Source organism: Melopsittacus undulatus, chromosome 12 (assembly GCF_012275295.1).
Source record: "Melopsittacus undulatus isolate bMelUnd1 chromosome 12, bMelUnd1.mat.Z, whole genome shotgun sequence".
Classification (NCBI taxonomy): domain Eukaryota; kingdom Metazoa; phylum Chordata; class Aves; order Psittaciformes; family Psittaculidae; genus Melopsittacus; species Melopsittacus undulatus.
The window spans coordinates 7,238,746-7,256,965 of NC_047538.1; the positions used below are offsets into that span (position 1 = coordinate 7,238,746).

The following is an 18,220-nucleotide window of genomic DNA, read 5'->3' on the forward strand; positions in this document are numbered from 1 at the left end:
GATCTCCAACCTTTGACTCACAGACATGAAAGGGAGGGGGGAAGACATTACTGACAATTACTTGAGACTGTGCCAGCCTGATGGAATAACCAGTGCAGCCTTACACACCTGCAGGAATGTGGCTGGGATTTCAATCACATCCAGCCAAAGGCAGCCTCAAAGATCAGGATCTGCCCAGGAATTCTCACCTCCACCTCTGCTGTTATTTTCTATTAGTAATATCTGAAGACATTAAAAATAAGGGTCCCCAATATATTTATTCTTTAACAGAGAGAAGTATTAATATCTATGCAAAATGCCATGGTCTGTTTTCCACTCCTAAAAAAGGTGTGCATTGAAGAGGACTGATATCCCAGCTTCTAAATGGACAACTCGGTTCCTTCTGGTACACAGGAGGTCTCACCCCAAGCTTCTGGCAGAGGTGGGAGCTGAGCTGAGCTCCAGTGTAACTCAGCCATCACACCCAGTAGTTTGTCAAGAGCCTAAGTGAGCCCTGTCACACAACAGCTGAGATCAGTGGTGTTTGGGGGAGGAGGGAGATAGGGTCTGAAATGAGATTTAGGTGTCTAAGAACAACAGCCAAGACACGTCCGAGGCTGCAGGTCACATTCCCCATTGTTCACTGTTAGACTGGGATGCTTTCCTTGGACCACAGCTACTTCATCATCTGCAAAGACCTCAGAATTCTCCATCCCCAGGCAGAAATCCACAGAGACACCAGACACTTTGAGACTGAAGCTACACCATCACCCTCACATCCTCCCTCACAGTAGTTCCACACAAGGTCCTCTTCACACTTCTACCACTCACATTATCCTGGAGACCTTCCCCAGTCCCACTCAGTCACCAGCCCATGCACAGTCCCTCCCTCTGCCATTCTCCTCAGACCAGAGTAGAGGTAGTGGCAATCTTTGGCCTCTTTCACCCTTACACAAGAAGAACACAAGCCACTGTCATCAACAGTAGGAAAGAGCTTTCCCTCTGTGCTCCAAGGCCCACAGGAGTGCCTGGCTTGGGAATGGTGCCACGGAATACCCCAAGTAGTAAAGGAGCTGTGTAGAACTGTTAATATTCTGCAGCTTTCCTGATGTGTTAACTTGCTGAGATGACAACACTGAATTACTGAATACTGATCTATTGACATCCCCACCTGACACAGTGTTCAAAAGCAGAGCTCCCCTTCAGCCCACAGCCCCACTATCTCGGGTATCTGCTCCCTCAAAATAATGCCAAAATCCATAAGAATGAAATCCTCTCCCTCCTCAACTCCCCTTCTGAGACCCTGGCCCATGAACATTCCTGACAGGCTCTTGAGTGTAGTGTTGGTACTCTTGCTCCTCATGGGCTGCTCATGGGAAGCTATTCCTTTTACCTGTCTACCTGTGCTGTAATCATACCTTGGTTCTGATGTGCACACAAGCTCTGTGTGGCCTGGATCCACCCAAGGACTGCAGGAAAATCACATCTCAGATTTCCACACAGGAGTTTAGCCCCTCTCCATAACATTCCTGGTCCTGATCTAACTGAGACTGGTTTTACAGCACTGTAACTCCATCACCTTCAGCTGAATGTGTTTGCTCCTGCCAAATGTGATTTGGTTTGCACTGAAACGAAAACAGATCAACAAACAAGCTTAGAGTGAGAAATACAGAGTGAGGCTTCCAGAGCTCTTTGGAGCTGATCCCAACCCTGCCCTTGGTCATCTGTGTGCCTCCCTCTTCCCCATTCATAATATAAGGTATTTACATTGAAGGGGTCTACTTTTGTACTTGACCTGGAATATATCAAGTGCTGTGTGACACTGATTTATGTTTCCCTATGAGAGATCAAGATCAGGCTTTATTTCCCTGATGAACACACTATGTGGAAAATTGCCTGATACAATGATGGCTCAGGATGAGTGATGCAGGTTGGTTTATTTAAAGCAGTAACATCAAAGCAAAAGTCTGCTGATTCAGCTCATAAAAATCATTGATGCATAAAACCAACAATAATATCAGGAAAGGAGAAGGGGAATAGAGGACTGGGAGAACAGAAGAATAAAAGGCAACCCAAACCCATCGTAAGTGCACATAAGACAATCTAACTCTTTCAAAAAGCATTTGCAAATACCCTTGTGCTTAGTGGGGAGAAGTCTATGTGAAAAGATCTATGGTAACTGGAAAGACATGATATTGAGAAAAGGCATCTCTCTTCCATTTATCTATCTTTGGTTGAAGCTTCTGGTCCAGCCAGCAGCTTGGGAATGTCTTCATTTACAGTATTCCTTCCTGAAATCTGAAAGCAAATGAAAAGGAGGTCAGTAACTGGAGAGAGACTTCAAACTATCTGAAGCAGCACACAGTAATATGGAGTCTGCCACACAGCAACAAGTGACCATGTGCAGTCAGCCACGTCCCCAGTACCCTCTTTGTAAGGCCCACAGTGAGATTTACTGTGAATAAAGTATTGCACAGATCATCTCTGCAAAATACAGGCAAAAATATAATGACAACTCCATCAAGATCTAAGGCAATCCATGGATTCTCCAGACCATTCCCTTCTTGACAGCATTTCACTCTCATTTATTATATTCTAAGTTCATATGAGGAGTCAACAACTTAGAAACACTGTTTGTCATAAGTATGACCCTACAAACTGAGGCACAGTGCTCAGCATTAATACTGGATAAGCAAAAGGAGATTCAGCCCCTCGAGAGGGAGAGCTGTTTGCTATTGTTGGATGAAGTAAGTGCCTGTCCATTACCCATAAATTACTTCAGCTCTAAAGACTCTCTTCTGCACAGTTTTCATCCCAAACACCATGCCAGGACATTTTTGAGCTACACCTCCCTCTGAGGTTACAGAATGCACTATTCCAGCCCTGCCAGGCATTCTTTTTCCAATAAAGAAAAGAATCTATGTGTGCCACGCCAGAGGTCTTTAAGAGCCTAATCACCACTTGCAGCTTGTGGCTCCATGATGAAAGCATAGCAAGGCAACTAGCTTCTCATTCCTGCTGCCATTTATCATGCTGTTTATCATTCCTCATTCGGCTGTGGCTTGGTCAGCTCACTGCTAAACTGTGTCCTTCCCTCCTTCAACCCATCAGAAGGCTCCTGCAGCCACCAATTAGGGAGAAGCAAGTTGTTATTACCTTTGTCTAAATCAATGTGCTTTGCTGGGAAGCTTCTGGCTTGCTCAGCCTTCTCCTTCAGGATGTTGTTTTTGTAATCTGTGTAAGGGAGGAGTATAATTCACACAGCCATTAGGACATTAAAAGCAAACAACCCTTTACATGCAAGGCAGATATGTGATGGGTCCTTCCTTGCAGTACTCTGGGTCTGGCATCTCCAGATCTCCAGGAATAACTCACGGACTTAGCAGGGAAAGGAAAGCTGCTATGACTTAATTTTGCCCCTGGCACTAATCAGTTATGCATACTTCAGGTTCCTGCTCCTCGTAGGTACCACAGAGCCTTCCAGCATGTAACACAATGCTGGAAGGTGAAGGTCACTGATGCACTTATCTAGGGGGGCTCTCCCGAGACACAAAAGGAAGGATTTGGACTTCCTGCTGTCCTGGTCTCCAACCCACCCTTTGCAATCCCTTTGTTCTTTACTTCAGCTTCTGTGTACACCTCTGGGGCCTCAGTTACAACCAGTTTTGACCTGGGTTGGAGAATGGCTGCTGGTTGATGCATACCCAGCCTGATGTCTTCACTTCTGTATTGAGTCAGATCTGTTGTGTCGACTGTAAACTCTTTCAGATTGACATCCTTCCTGAAAAGGAATAACAGTGAAGCATGGTCACATCCTTTAATAACTGGCTGCTTCCACACTCTGTCACAACAGCTTCCCTAATGCTGCTTTCGAGAATTGAAGTGACACTGTTTATTTCAAGTATGACAGATAGATAACAGCATTGGCAACCACTGTACATGGGTGCTGTTCCTGCTTTTGCCCTTAAATTAGCAGATTCCAGAAGGTCACACTGTTTACTAGGGAATCTGGTTCTCCTCTCTCTTCCTTTTTCTGTCTTTTCTATTAACACCTTGAGATCTTTGGCTGTGTCTCTCCTTTCCTCATGTGCTTGTCCAGAGCTTAGAACAAGGAGCAAATCTGCACTGGAACTTCCCCATCTCTTCCACTTTAACAATATATAGTAAAACACAAAGGAACCATCTCACAGCAGGGTTTACAGTACATCTGTGCATTACCCCTTCACCAGAACCTCCTACCAACATCTCACACAACATCATCTGTGAATCAGTTCCCAAAGGATAACAAGAGGAGATGCAATTGCTCCCTAACATGCAACCATCATGCAAGGGTATATTCCTGGGAACATCACATTAATAATAACTGGAGTATAAAACTGCAAAAGAATTGGGGAAAAACAATGAATAAAGGCTATCAAACAGCCTGTGCTTTACAGAGCTACTACCCAGATCCTCAGCTGGTTTAGGCTCTAAGTGACAGCTGAGGGTTGAAAGCCAAAAGTTCATTTTCACACATTCTAACCCTAGATAACAGATGCTGTAATTATACTTACTCTCCATATTTCTTCACATTGTATTCATAACCTGAACAGGGAGAAGGAACAGAATGAGCAGTTGTATCCAGCCCAAGCAAGCCCTCCCACACAGCAGCGAGAACCACAACCCTGCACTTATTCACAACGCTCCTCAGTTGTGATGCTCACTTCCACAAGCCCTCCAATAAACAGGAATTCAGGTGTGTTCCAATGCCACCCTTCCCTTTACTCAGCATACTAATGAATCTCTCTTGGCATCAGCACCTGCAAGGGCCTCCCCAGTGTGTATGTTGCTGGTTTCCAGGAGAGCATCACTGCCTTTAGCACTGTGCAGTGATTGCAAAGCCAGCCCTGCTGCCATGAGCTATCCCAGTAGGCACCAGCAGAGCTGCTGTTTTCCAGCACTCACCTCTCTGCCGGCGCTTGCGGGTGATGAGCACCACAATGATGAGGATGACGATGAAGAGCAGCAGAGTTGCCAGGATGTAGCCCAGCTGCTGGAAGAAGTGCAGCCGGCTCTCGGGAATGATGACATTTATCACATTGTGGCCCCTGACAACGTTTGGATCTGATGGCAGAGGAGAAGGAAAATAGGCTGATGGTTGTCATTGGTATCCAAAACAAAGCACAGTCACACGTGGGCCCATACAGGGACCCAAATCCTACAATGGTTTGGAATGGAAGGAAACACTGGAACAGTGCCAGGGATGGGGCAGCCACAGCTTCTCTGGGCACCCTGTGCCAGCGCCTCAGCACCCTCACAGGGAAGAGCTTCTGCCTAAGAGCTCATCTCAGTCTCCCCTCCTGCAGGGTAAACCCATTCCCCCTTGACCTGTCAGTACAGGCCCTGTAGTGACCCTGAAGTAGCTGAAAAGCATGTTCAGTGAATGGCATGAAGCAAAAGGCAAATAGCAGCCTAATTCACAACATACTGCCCCTCTGTCAGAGGGAAGATGCCTCTGCTCTTCACAGGAACATTATACTTCCCAGGAGCACATTCCCTTCCTGCTGCCTGGCTATGAGTGTGTCCTTGTTCATTGTAGGGGGTAAGTCCAGCACGAAGTGACATTAACCAGCCCCAGGTCTTTCTGCAGGGTAATGAAACCCTCCTCTGGGTCCCTCACAACACACACATCACATCACGCTGCTTGGGCTCCAGACAGCTGAAGTATGAAGCAGCCCCTCCCTGCCAAGGGCTCTAATTTACAGAGTGGGAGGAATTTCCAATGCCAAAGAATGAGTTTCCTTTGAAATAAAATTCTTAAAAATAAAAAAAATTGAAAAATCAATAAAATAAATACCCCCCCCAAAAAAAAGAGAAGCCAAGATTCCATCCATGGGTGCAGCCGCGCTTCAGCTGCGCCGCGCAGGAAAGGGTAACTCAAAACTCTTTACGTGGAACATTCTTGTACATCTCAAATAAATAGGTCAATGTTTTACACACAGAAAGAGGAAGCGAATTCTCCGCCTGCAGCAGGCAGAGGAATGGACAAATCCAGGCCAGGCACAGGCAAAGCCCTGTGCTGGGAGCTCTGCTCTTCAGAACAGAGCTGAATGGGACCCATCACAGGGACCAGCCACAGAGCACCAGGCAGGAACCCGTGGGCAGCTCTACCACTCCCCTAGGAGTTCAAGCCTGTAAACTGGTCAGGGGGAAGAAGGGGAAAGATGGGGGGAAACAGCCCCAAACCCACTGTACCATTTACCAGATGTGTTCTGATGTAAGGAATGCTGACAAACTCTGCCAGGTAGTTTGTTTCCAGCTTTAGAAACACCAACAATAAACTCAAGTAAGGTGACAGTGGATTGAAACACATACTTTGAAACCAGAGCTGATGCTGCTAATGCAACACCAGTCCTAGGGAACTGAGAGGATATAGCATACGCTCTGCTCTGGTAGCCCTCCCCTCCAGTAATATTCCACTTTATAATGGCATTGCTTGATGCTGTGTGCTTGTTGGCTGCAGTGCTGGAAACTGGCATGTGTTTTTCACCACTGCTAAGCTAAAACCATCCTAAACCAACAAACCCACTTGCAAAGCTGTAAACAGTCTATGTGACAGTCCTGCTTTAGGAAACCTCTGGATCTCCTTCAGCAGCTGCCACGATGAGATGGCAGCCACTGGAGCAGCAGCTGAGCCAGAAATCAGCAGCCACAAACGTGTTCTGTTCCTGGCTTTTTGTTTTCCCACCATGCTGTGAGACAGGGATGGAGCTGAGTTAAACTTTAGTCAACATTGGAGAGGTCACAGTAACAACAAACAGTGGAAACAAGAGATCCAACAGCTTGGGGCCTCCTGGGCTTACTCAATCGAGTAACAGTAAAAATACATGTTATACTAGTGTTCTGACAGGGCACCACTGCTGCACTGCAATGGGAGCATCACCCACTGAGCATCACCAGGGAGGCAGGAGAATGTATCCCATTTTTTAACTGGGAAAACTGAGGCACTGAGTACCAATTGACTGAGTTGCTCCCACTATCTGTCAGTGCCTGGAACAGCATAACTAAGGCAATAGACAGCCCTTATCCTGATGAAGGCTTGTTCTGTGACCATGATCAACACAGCACATCCATCTGCCTCTGATTCCCTCATGGGATATGGTTTAACTACTGAAAAAGGAGTTCTAAGAGGGAGGGAAGAACATTACTGAGGTGTAAAGGGTTAGATTCTTCTGCTGGGAAAAGTAAAGAGCTTTCCAGAAAGAGAGCTCCCAAATGCTGGGTATGTGTCCCAAGGCTGATAAAGGACTGAGCTCAGCAATAGGTATGAGACACAACAGATGCCATTCTCCAATCACTTGCTCCCAAGCAAAGGCAGAGTAAAACTGCACTGAGTTAGCAGACACACACCACATTTAGATCCCTGAGACTGAGAGCAGAACTGAACTCATGCTTATATTCAAAACAGGATGGAGTTTCCTGTCTGAAAATGGCTCCAGGCCTTGGAGATAGGCCAAAAACTATAGCAGCTTGCTGAAAAAAGCTCTTTGTTTTGCTTTTCTTATCTCCTGATGTTTCATGTTGGTTTCATGTTCTATCCCCACTTTCTACAGGGTCTTTCATGGAACGGGGCAGCACCTCAGCCCATTCTGCTGTACACAAACAGGACCTGTCCCTGCAGGCTCCACATCAGCAGCAGGCTGGAAACAGGCTCTCGGGATGTCTCAGCTTCTTTCCCATTCCCATAGAGTCAGCACATTCTTGTGTGTGGTGCTCCCAGACCAGCTGAGGGTTCACTGCCCTCGGGGGACAAAGCTCTCCAGGACTGCTCTTTCTGACACTGGCAATGGCTTTTCTCATGAAGAGCAAGCTCCTCCTGCACCGAGGGCACTACTCCAAGCTTACACAGACCTGGTAACTGCGGAGCAGGCAGGACAACAGCCAGGAAAGGGAGGAATCAGTTCCTGGGTGGACAACTCTGAACACAAGATCTAGTTTCCATCTGCACAATGGGATCTGGAGAGGGCTCGAGGGCAGCAGGCAGTGAGGATGGTATTTGTATGGCCTGGTTCCCATGTCAGCTCAGCCCCAGCATCACATCCCTGCAGCACTGCCTGGCTTCCCTGGACACCAAGCTCAGTCCCAGGGGGCAGGTTTAGGTTTCTGTGACTTGACAAAGCCAATTGCTCCAGAAGAATAGACCTATTTAAACATGTCAAAATTCTCTATGAAGCAGTCAATAAACATTAAACCACAATGAATGTTTCAAAATGGTAATAAGGAATTAGACCCAAAAGACTTAAATATTGAACTTGGGATCGTTGGTTTCTATTTGCTCCCTGAACTGAGCCTGATGGGTTTGAGCTCGGGCAGGCTCAAAGATGAGAGCTCAACTACACTGGAGAATGGGAAGATTGGTTTAAGCAAAGCTGAAGGGAGAAGGAAAATTCCTGGTGCTCAGTTCTGCACAGTCTGGCCTCTTGCACAGCCCAAACCCTGTGCAAAGGGGAGAGGAACAACCCACATCTGTGATCTACACCATGCTGTAATAGAAAAGGCAAGGGAATGGGCCCCTCAGCCCCACACCTTCACAAAAGCAACAGGAAAGGGAGGCTGTTAGAAAAACAGCTTGTTTGCCTTAGGGCATGTCAGCATTAGAGAGCAGAACAGGCTGCAGAACTGCCCTGGAGCTGGACATGATGGCACTACAGCTAATGAACCCTGATGGATGACACCCTGACACTCTGATGCAACAGTGTTAAAGCAGTTCTACAGGATCCTCACTAGTATCCTACACATGCAGCTCCAGGTATACCAAAGCAATAGACACAGCTCAGAAACAACCAAGACAATTATACTAGAGCCATATACTAGTAGAGAGGGAAGCAAGACCTCATCTACTCTTCTATTCCTGAAGATAGGAGCAGCCCTTGCTCAAATGTGAGAAACCTTCATAAAGGAAACCTTCATGAAGGAAACCATAAAGTGCTGCTCTAAGTGCCACCTTCACTTCTGGGGTGTCTATGGCACTTGTGCAGAGCACAGCTTTGCCTTGACAGCACTCCCAGCTGCTGGCACTGAGGGATCCCTGCAGACCACTGTGGTGGGCAGGAAAGGCAAGGATGCTTTGGCCTCCCGAGGTGATGGTGGGGAGTGATGTGTTCTATTCCTGTGGCTTATTGAGCATTTTAGAGCTCAAAGGTGCAACTGAGATACTTATCTCCTCCTCAATCAGCACCACTTCCAGAGACCACTTACCTACAGCTGGGGCAACGTTGTGGGTTGTGAGGTTCACCACCTTCTTCTCTCTCACTGGCTCGGTCACGAAGACTTGGTAGATCCTGCGCTCATGCAGGCCACAGTAGTGATGGTGCAGGTGGCAGGAGTAAGTGCCTTCATCTGCGCTTTCCAGCTCTGAGATCCGCAGGGAAAAGTCACCCAGGGCAAAGGCTGTGTCAGTGATGTTCATCTTCTGACGGATGAAGAGAGGCCCATAGGAGCGCCGCTCCCCAGATGCATAGAGATCAATGAGGCGGTCGGCCCGGTCGTGGGGAACCCCCGGGGGCTGCCTGTCCCAGTGCACCACTTGCTGCTCCTCCTCACTGTGCCGTTCAGTCCAGATGTGGTTGTCGTTCACACAGGGCAGCATCACGGTGCTGCCTTCCAGAGCAACAATCACTGGCATTTCCCCATCCCAGTACTGGTTTGCATCTTCAGCTGTGGAGACAACACGAGATGCGCAACCTTGCTATGTGCACCTTTATGTGCTGGTCCTACTCTTAAAGACACTCTCAGACCTTGCAATCCTCTAAGACATCCCCTCCAGAGATCTGGAAGTGCCTTGTTCACACTTACTCCAGCAGTCAGTAAAAAACACACCATTATCTTCACATCCTAGGTCAATGCATAAAGCAAGACCGCTTTCTTTTCCTTACAATAAAGTTAATCCCTTGTTTCAGAAAGCAGGAAGTATATTCTCTCTGCAGGCTAAGAAGGGAACAGGAATAACAGATTTCATCTTCAGTATGCTGCATCCCAATCCTCCATGCACGAAATGCCTCTACCCACAAATGCCCTAATTACTGGAGGAGTTCAAGAAGCAGTGCTCAGTACGTTGTTCTTAACAAGGAATAACAGAAGAATCAAAACACAGATGAGCAGACTGGGGCTCACAGGCCTGTCTGATTGGTTTTATTGCATAGAAGCTGTGAGAACAGCAGAAGAGATGAATTTCATTACTATCCTACCAGCATTTCAACAGCTTCCAGCACAATCAGCCCCAGTAGCTTCACTTGTGCACTATACAGATTTAAACAGCATGGCAGTGATGCATGGGTGGCACACACTGCAGTTACCACCAGCCCTCAGAAACTTGTTCTTAGAGCTGGAGTTAAGGTGTGGTAACTTGGGGAGGCTTCTTAACTACAGGCTTCTCAGGGCAAGCTCACCAACCACTGCACCCAGCAGATCTTTGTGGCCAAGCTGACTGATGATGGATTGTTACTGGGGATGTTCCACTGCTGGAGCAGTAAACACGTACAGATTTAACTCACCAGGCTCCATGCACTGTTTGGCACATGCCAACCAAGCTGCCAGTCCCTAGCAGAAAGGAACACCACACTTACCTTTCTTGGAGACATCCAGGCGGATTTTCACAGTTTCATATAAGTGGCAGTAGTGATGGTGAAGGTTACACGAATAGGTGCCTGCATCACTCTCTGCAACATCTACAAAACAGGGAAGAGAGGGGAAGTTCAATGTTCTATACTGAGGCAATGATTATTTTTGTCATTTATATTGTTTCCCAAATGCCTATATGGATGCAAAAGGGCCTTTATGTAACTTAGTTCTTATCACCAGGGTAAGAAGAACCACCTCACCAATACAATAATGTCTTCAGGTTATTTGCTCTTCTGCTTAACATATTTGTATTGATAGATGGAAAGAGAAAGCTGATTTCAGTTTAGCAACTGAAATACCGTCAAAGGCCCACAAGAAGACCATGTCACTTACAGGCAGTGAGCTGTTATCAATTCTCTTTTAAAATGGGACTGTTTCAAAGGGAAACAGAACACTGTTAGCAGTGCTTCAGATAACCTCGTGTACCTTATTACCTGATATTTATTTACTGGTAGAAAATATTCTATAAAATAGCCATTTTCACTGGAAAACACCAAGGTAATCCCTCCATTCTGCAGATCACATAAGGAGAAAAGATGCTGCTTAGTACCTTTGATGACCAAGGAGAAGTTGCCATCTGTAAATGCATTCTGGGGCATGAATATCCTCCCCTGGTTGTAGGAGCTGTAGACTCGCTGGGCTCCAGCAGAGTACATGTCACACAGCCTCTCCATCTTGTTGTCCCCATAGTAGCTGCTGTACACATCCCAGTGCACCACGCGCTGGCGGTCGTTGAGGCGATCCTGGGTCCACACCATGCGGTAGCTCTTGCAGGGCAGCACAGCCTGAGAGCCCACTGCAGCACTGATGTTCAGCACTGACACTACAACACTGTCCTGGGGGTTGGAGGCATCAGCTGGGACTGAAAACCAGAGTGACCAGATTTATGGCATGTGAAAGAGGCACCAGACCTGTCCTAGAATCTCTGCGCACCTTCCTTCCAAAAGGAAGGAACTAACATATAGCTCTCTCATGGAGAAATACAATAAAGAGCTGCTTAAAAACACTGATTTCATTTAGTGAAAGCAATGTCTATGATGTGTGTTACCAGGACTGCAGATTTGACCTATCCTTTTTACTGCTCACCCCCAGTTTAATGAAGGTTTAGAAACACCAGTTCATGCAGTTAGCACTGAAACCCCCAGTGCATGTCATGGAATGAGAACCCCGTAATTTCTTCTCATGATCCCAAAACCAGGCAGGTCACAAAGAGATCACTCACCTGAGTATAAATGAACAGAACCTGTCAAAACAGAAAAGAGAGTGTTACTGACAACAAACAGAAGAAACGCTCCAAATCTGCTCACAGACAGCAGCGACCTCCTCTGTTATGATTCCACCTATTCTCTGTTCATACACTTGCTTAACATGTGTAATGTGGTCAAGTCCAGAGGCTCAGACCTTGGTCAGTCCATGCTGCAGCAGTTACTGTACTGATTGAAGGCCAAAAGACAACTTTCATCTCCAAGACTCCAACCTCCTGTAAAACTGATGGTAGGATTAAAGCATCGAGGGAATTCTGTAACTCTGGAGTATGCTGAGACAGTCAGAGGAGGAGTGCTATGACTGGGCTGGTTTGCTTCACACTGTGACATGACACTCATGCTGGGCAAACACATCCATCATTTGGGAGCATCTTCCCCAGAGACTCTTCCACCAGTCACAGAATCCAGACTGGTTTGGGTTGGAAGGGACCTTAAAGCTCATCCAGTTCCAACCCCCTACCACAGCCAGGGACCCCTTCCATTAGAGCAGCTTGCTCCAAGCCCCATCCAACCTGGCCTTGAACACTGCCAGGGATGGGGCAAGCTCTAGATGCAGCTGCAGCTCTCTCCAACTCATGTGACTCAGCTCTATGCAGGAAGAACTCTGCAAGAACTGACCTCATGCCTTTGTCTCTGCACTTCTCTGGTCCAGTCCCTCCTGCTTTGTGTGTGGGAGGGGGTGAGAAGGTCTCCTGGCATCACGCTTTGAGGGCACGATTCAGATTCCCAACACAATGACATCGTTCATCTCTAAGCAGTCAAACCCAAATGGGTTCCAGCAAGATCATTAGATGTTTTGTCCTGCTAATGTCATGGGCACAACGTCCTCTGGACAAAGGCTGCATTTCTTGTTTAACCCAGGAATTGGGAATTCCAAAAGAGAATAAATTCACTCCAAACTGGGGCCCTTTTAACCACCCCCAGTGCACGGGCTGAGAATAAACTCCATTTCTTCTCCTTTTCCTATCACAAAGCACTGGGCAGTGCCACTAGAGAACAAAACCAAGCAGCACTGTTGAGCTGCCAGTTCAAAGCCACTCCTAATGTAAGTTCTTTTTAATACAGTTATAATCTCAGCATGACACATACAAACCTTGGACAAAGTCTGTGCTGGCTCTGGATATAAGAAAGAGACATCATACACACGACATTAGAACTCCATTATCTGATGGCCTGTCCTAACAGGCTGCAAAATGCCTGATGGCAACATACAAGCTGCCAACCTCTGTCTCTGGAAGCCAGGACTCAGATTTAGCTTAGAACAGCGAAGGAATGATGCACCAAACCACCTTCTCCAGGAGAAATCGGTCTCACTTGCAACAGGACAACCAGCTCTCAGCACAGCATCCACTTGGATTAGTGTGACAAATGTGCCTGAGTTGGTGTTTGCCCTGTGACAAGGGAAGAACACAGCTATTGGGACATGCACAGTGGTTGTGTGCTAGGAAATGGTGTGTGAGAGCTGTTGGCTGCACAGCCACAGCTTCCAGCGTCCTGCACTGCTGCTCATGAGCAGCCAACTGATTTGGTGCTACAGAAACATCCTCTCCTGGCTCAGGCAGAGGAATGCATTCACTTTCCTCCTTTCCTCTTGGAACTTAATGTAAAAAACACTGAGCCCAAACACAGCATCATAAATCTAACAACCCAAGTATCCCCCGAAGCCTTGCAATGTGCTCTGCTCAGCAGCCTGTCACAGCCCCGACACAACACCAGCACTAACCCCTGGGCCTGTACCTTTTAGCTGGCCCCATTGGCATGGTGAGGACCACCCAGGTCCTAACTCTATCCCACCACAGGAGCTTTTTGCCAGGCTGGGCTGGCTCAGTTACAAGCATTTCTCCAGCAGCTCCGAAACACAATTCCCTACAAAGCAAGGAAGCAGCAAAGTTGTCTGATGTGACAGCTTCTAGGTAAGAAAAGCTTGTGTCTTGTGGGCTTTGACAGCTTCTCTTTCCTTCCCTAAGCAGCAGGGCAGGAGCACTCTCACTTACTTGACAATTACACTCCTAGGTCTGCTCCTCAGTGACCAGGAGGTGTTGTTTCCCACTGGGAAAGGAGTCCATTGATGCCTTGCCTGCATTTTACCATATTGCTGTTTTGACAAGTCCTTACAAGAGGCATGGGAGCTCCGCAAGACACAGAAGGAAGAACTGACTGTTCTGCTCCCCCAGCAGCGCTGGCAATCTGCACACATCCATCAGGTCATGGATAAGACTCAAATGTATTGGACATAGCTGTAAATGAGATCACTTAGAAATCTAAGGAATCTGGAATGTCTCGGATCTCTTGTATGCCTGGAGAAAGCACAACTGAAAACAAGTGACCTTCCAGAACCTGAACACAGGGCACTGGGTAAAGAAGGAATAAGCCTTTTTCCCTTTTCAGTCTCCTCTGCTATGAGGCCTCTCCCTGCTATGTGAGACAAGCAGTGCAAACAAGCCATGTCCCCCAGCCATGCTTTTTACAGTTATTGTTTGTCTAACCCCATAGCTACTGAACAAAGGCAGAGTTATATCCATAACCCAGCAAAGTTCACAGCTTATGAACTACAGGACTGGGGAAAACTGGAAGCAGTTGCTCTGGTGAGTCACCTGCAACTGTAAACCCAAGTGAAAGCTCAGTTTTGCAATCACAGGATTCCAGGACCTGGAGCTTCAAAACCACCAAATGCCTTAAGAGTCACCACCACGGAACTCCCTGGAGCTTTGCATAATCACTTTGTCCTCTCTGGGTGATGTACCCACAAAAAGACATCTAGATGCTGTGCTCTGACATGCTCTGTGCACTCAGCACACCCCTCAGCGGGATGCCAGACGTGTTCTGCTGGTTCCACAATATAGGAAGAGGAAAGCAGCTTGCAAAAGCATTTCCTAATCCCTTGTAAAAGGCAGAGCCAGCTCGTACTTCTTGAATCCCATCCACTCTTCAAGTGAAGAATTAAGCCACAAAAACTGCAGGCGAACTAGAAGGGAAAGCCTCAGGCTCTGCAAGACATCTGACACATGCGAGCTCTCCAGGCAGTATCCTTGGAACAGCTCAAACACAAACCTGTCCCTAGAGTCTTGCCTGAACAATGCCACTGCTTCTCCCGGAGACAGCTGCTGGCAGAGAGCCTGCTTCACAGGTAGATGCATGTGCTAATGAAACCACTAAGTTCCTGTCTCATACCAGGGGGTGAAAGCCTACCAGAGCTGAAAAGGAAACTGCAGCCACTGTAAGTGCTTGCCTGAGTGCCAAGGACATGTACACTCCATGGGACATGACAGCACCAGCTCTACCTGCAGTGCTTCTGCCGAGTTCAGGATGATCCTTGCCCCTGATACCAGCAGAGCAAGGAGAAGCTGCCTGGAATGAGCCCTGAGAGGCAATAAACATCACTGAACCCAGACTGTAGTGAAGGGCAGGAGAGAAAACAAAGGAGCCACTGGAGAAGTGAGTGCCATAACCCACCAGGCCTGTGAGGCTGACACTGCCTGCCTAAGGAACCTCAGCTCACTGCTCCTTTGCACACCCCCTCTGCTATCTCCTGGTCTCAGCTGCTTTTGCTCTTCTGAAAAAGGAAGAGACATCATTTGACATTAGGAGCACAGGGGGATGGTCCAGTCCTAGAGAAATGACATGTTCTTCACAAAATCTGGGTCAGATTCCTTATCTTTCCCATAAATCCCATGGGAGACTTATGCAGGGGATTTAATGGTCTCTGTAGAGCCATTGGAGTCATTGCAAAACCAGCAGTTTGTGCTACCAAGCTATTTCCAAACACTTCTGGAGAGTGCAGTGGCTCCATGCTGGCTCCTCAGGGAGCTGACCCCACATGTAAGGGGCCATAATGGCTCAGGATGCAGGGACATCAGGGTGACAGTGACACAGATGGGCTCAGCTTTCCTCTCATTGCCATGTCTTTAAATCTCACCAACCAGTAATCAGGACTGACATCTGGGCCCACCTCCAAGAGGGAAAGGAGGGAGGTGGGAAGCAGTGCAGTTCCATGTAGACACATCCCACTCCTAACCAGTCCTGCTGGCCTAGGGCTGCAAGACTGAGCCTTCCAGCCAAGGCTTCCCTTACAAAGCCAGCCTTTAAACTGGGCTTTGATCTAAGTCTCTGTTTATTTTTAAAGGCTTCCTGAACAGCTTTCCCAGCAGCAGTCTCCTGCTTCCATAGAGAATGTCAGGACTGGAGAGCCCCTAACTACCCATCTCATCCCCACACTTCCAGCACCTCACTGCAGGTAGGGACATGCCCAGGAACTGGCAGAAAGCAGGAATGTGCTACCTCAGCAGAAAGGAAGCCTATTGCCTGGACAAGAAACCCATCTCCATCTTGGCCACTGCACCACCAGGATCCCACACAGCTTTGCCCTAACTTTCTCACAGCCAGCTCAGATATTAGCTGAGATTTATAAGCCCTTCTCTGCTTTGTGTACTTCATGCTGGCTCTAGGCCCACAGCCTAGTTTGCAGAGCCATTCCAAACACAGTGCTGTTCCTCCCTGCAAGACATTAACACTCGAGGGTGTGGTTTCTCTCCAGAAAGGATCAAATATGGAACAGCACCGATTTCCTCCCTTCTCCCCTCTTTCTGTTCACTCATTATGTTATAGCTTGGCTTATATAGGGATAGCAGCACTCAAACATCAGGGCTGCCTGGCCTACAGACAGTTCTCTCTAAAACACACCTCAAAAGAGCCTGTCAGAGATCACCCATCCCTGGGTGGGATGCTGTTGCCTCTATGCAGCTTCCCCACTGCTCTACAGCAACCCAACCTGCTCTTCCTGCCCCGAGTGCTCCCCAAGCACTGCCAACGTGCTAAACCACACTGGGGAGTAGCTGGACTGGCTGGTGCCTCTGAAATCCAATATGTGGCCTCTCCCCCTCCTCCAGGCTTAACCCAGCCCCACACACTGGTTTGCTGAGCCACTTTAACCCTTCTGTCCCTATGACTGATCCCATACGTTACCACTGCTAAACCTTGCCTTGAGGCATTGCAAAACCAGGGATGATGTGGTGACATGGAAACTAATTAGGGACCAAAGTGAGAACTCTTCAGCTCCCTCCATCTGCCTGCTGAGGAATGCAGAGAGGCTCAGGTGGCTCAGCCTCAGCTTCCCATTAGCAGGGCTGGGAAGAGCAGGGGGTCACCAGTGCTCCTTGCTTCCTACCATCAGTTCTTGGAGCTGGAACTGGTCCTTTGCTCGGAGGTGCTTCCTTAGAGCCCCAGGTGTGGATTTGCTGGAGGTTTGCATTGATCCTCAAACTTTCTCCTGCCATCCAAGCCTTCCTGGGGTTTGTCTGTCTGGCTCAAGGGGATGCTCTCAGCACACTGAATCTTGTTTCAGCTCCCACAGAAAATTCTGTGATTAAGGAACAGGTAGAAGCCATTCTGTTCCTGGGAGCTCTCAGCCCCTTCTTGCACCTTACCCAGGAGTGAATTCCTCTGTCTCTGACTTGATGCTGACCAGAAAAACAAACCCAAACCAAAGAGAAACCCCCACATCCCATTCCTCCCCTCCATCCCGAACACTCACACAATCATCAGCTGGTTCTGCCTCTTCAGAAGGACAAAATAACCCTGGATCATGGGAATCTCACTACAGAAGCTTTACTGTACCCAGATTCCAGCTTAGAATTTTGGAGTTTGCTGATCAAGTAACTGATAGGAAAAAAGAGACTGCACAAACACACTGGAGTATATTTAAACTCCCAACAGTTCTCCATTCTCTCCCCTTTCCCTCTTTCCCATGATTGCCTCCCCCTGAATGTGAACAAAGCCTTCCAAAGACACCAGCTCAACCCGCAGCCCATCGCACCAGCACCAGGAGCTTACTTTGCTGAAGCACCATCTGCCACAGGAGGAGTTTTGCGAGCTGCTCCATGGCTCCAGCAGCGTCTCCGTGTTTCCGTCTCACTGGAAAAACAAGTTAAAGGCTTCCTTTTTTTCCCCCCCCTAACTTTTTTGTTTGGGAACTGAAAACCCCGTGACCTCATCAGTTCCCATCCCGGAGCTGGGGACAGCAGCTCATATTCGGCACTTACTCCACCTCCAGCTTCCAACTCCCCACCTCCCCACTCTGCTCTCCCCCTCCACCTCCTTCCTTTCCCTAACGCGTTCTACACAGCTCCTACAAACACCCACTCTGCTCTTTCCCCTCCCTCTGGGCCCTTGTGATCTGCCCCTGGCTTTGATGTGCAGTTTGATGGGGTAGAGCTGGTCCCACACAACTCTGGGCTCGCAAAACAATCCTTCTCCCTCCCCCTAGGGATGGAGCTCATTTTCCTTGTGCTTTACTTGATCCAGCTGTTCCTTCCTTTGTT

At 47.9% G+C, this 18,220-nt stretch overlaps 1 protein-coding gene across 2 annotated transcripts; it reads right to left on the reverse strand.

The window, feature by feature from the left end:
* Positions 1-1,897: 1,897 nt before the first annotated feature.
* On the reverse strand, positions 1,898-17,989 carry MXRA8 (matrix remodeling associated 8). 2 transcript variants are annotated; one of them, XM_034068040.1, is made up of 10 exons: positions 17,733-17,989; positions 11,861-11,881; positions 11,189-11,500; positions 10,584-10,685; positions 9,217-9,675; positions 4,924-5,082; positions 4,533-4,563; positions 3,576-3,760; positions 3,136-3,213; positions 1,898-2,277 (listed from the first exon to the last, which is right to left on the reverse strand). In XM_034068040.1, the coding sequence occupies exons 1-10, from the start codon at positions 17,779-17,781 to the stop codon at positions 2,252-2,254; spliced, it is 1,422 nt and encodes a 473-aa protein (XP_033923931.1). In that variant the 5' UTR covers positions 17,782-17,989; the 3' UTR covers positions 1,898-2,251. The 2 variants fall into 2 exon arrangements, with proteins under 2 accessions (XP_033923931.1, XP_033923932.1); XM_034068041.1 differs by having other exon boundaries at positions 3,684-3,760; positions 17,733-17,988.
* Between the last annotated feature and the right edge of the window lie 231 nt (positions 17,990-18,220).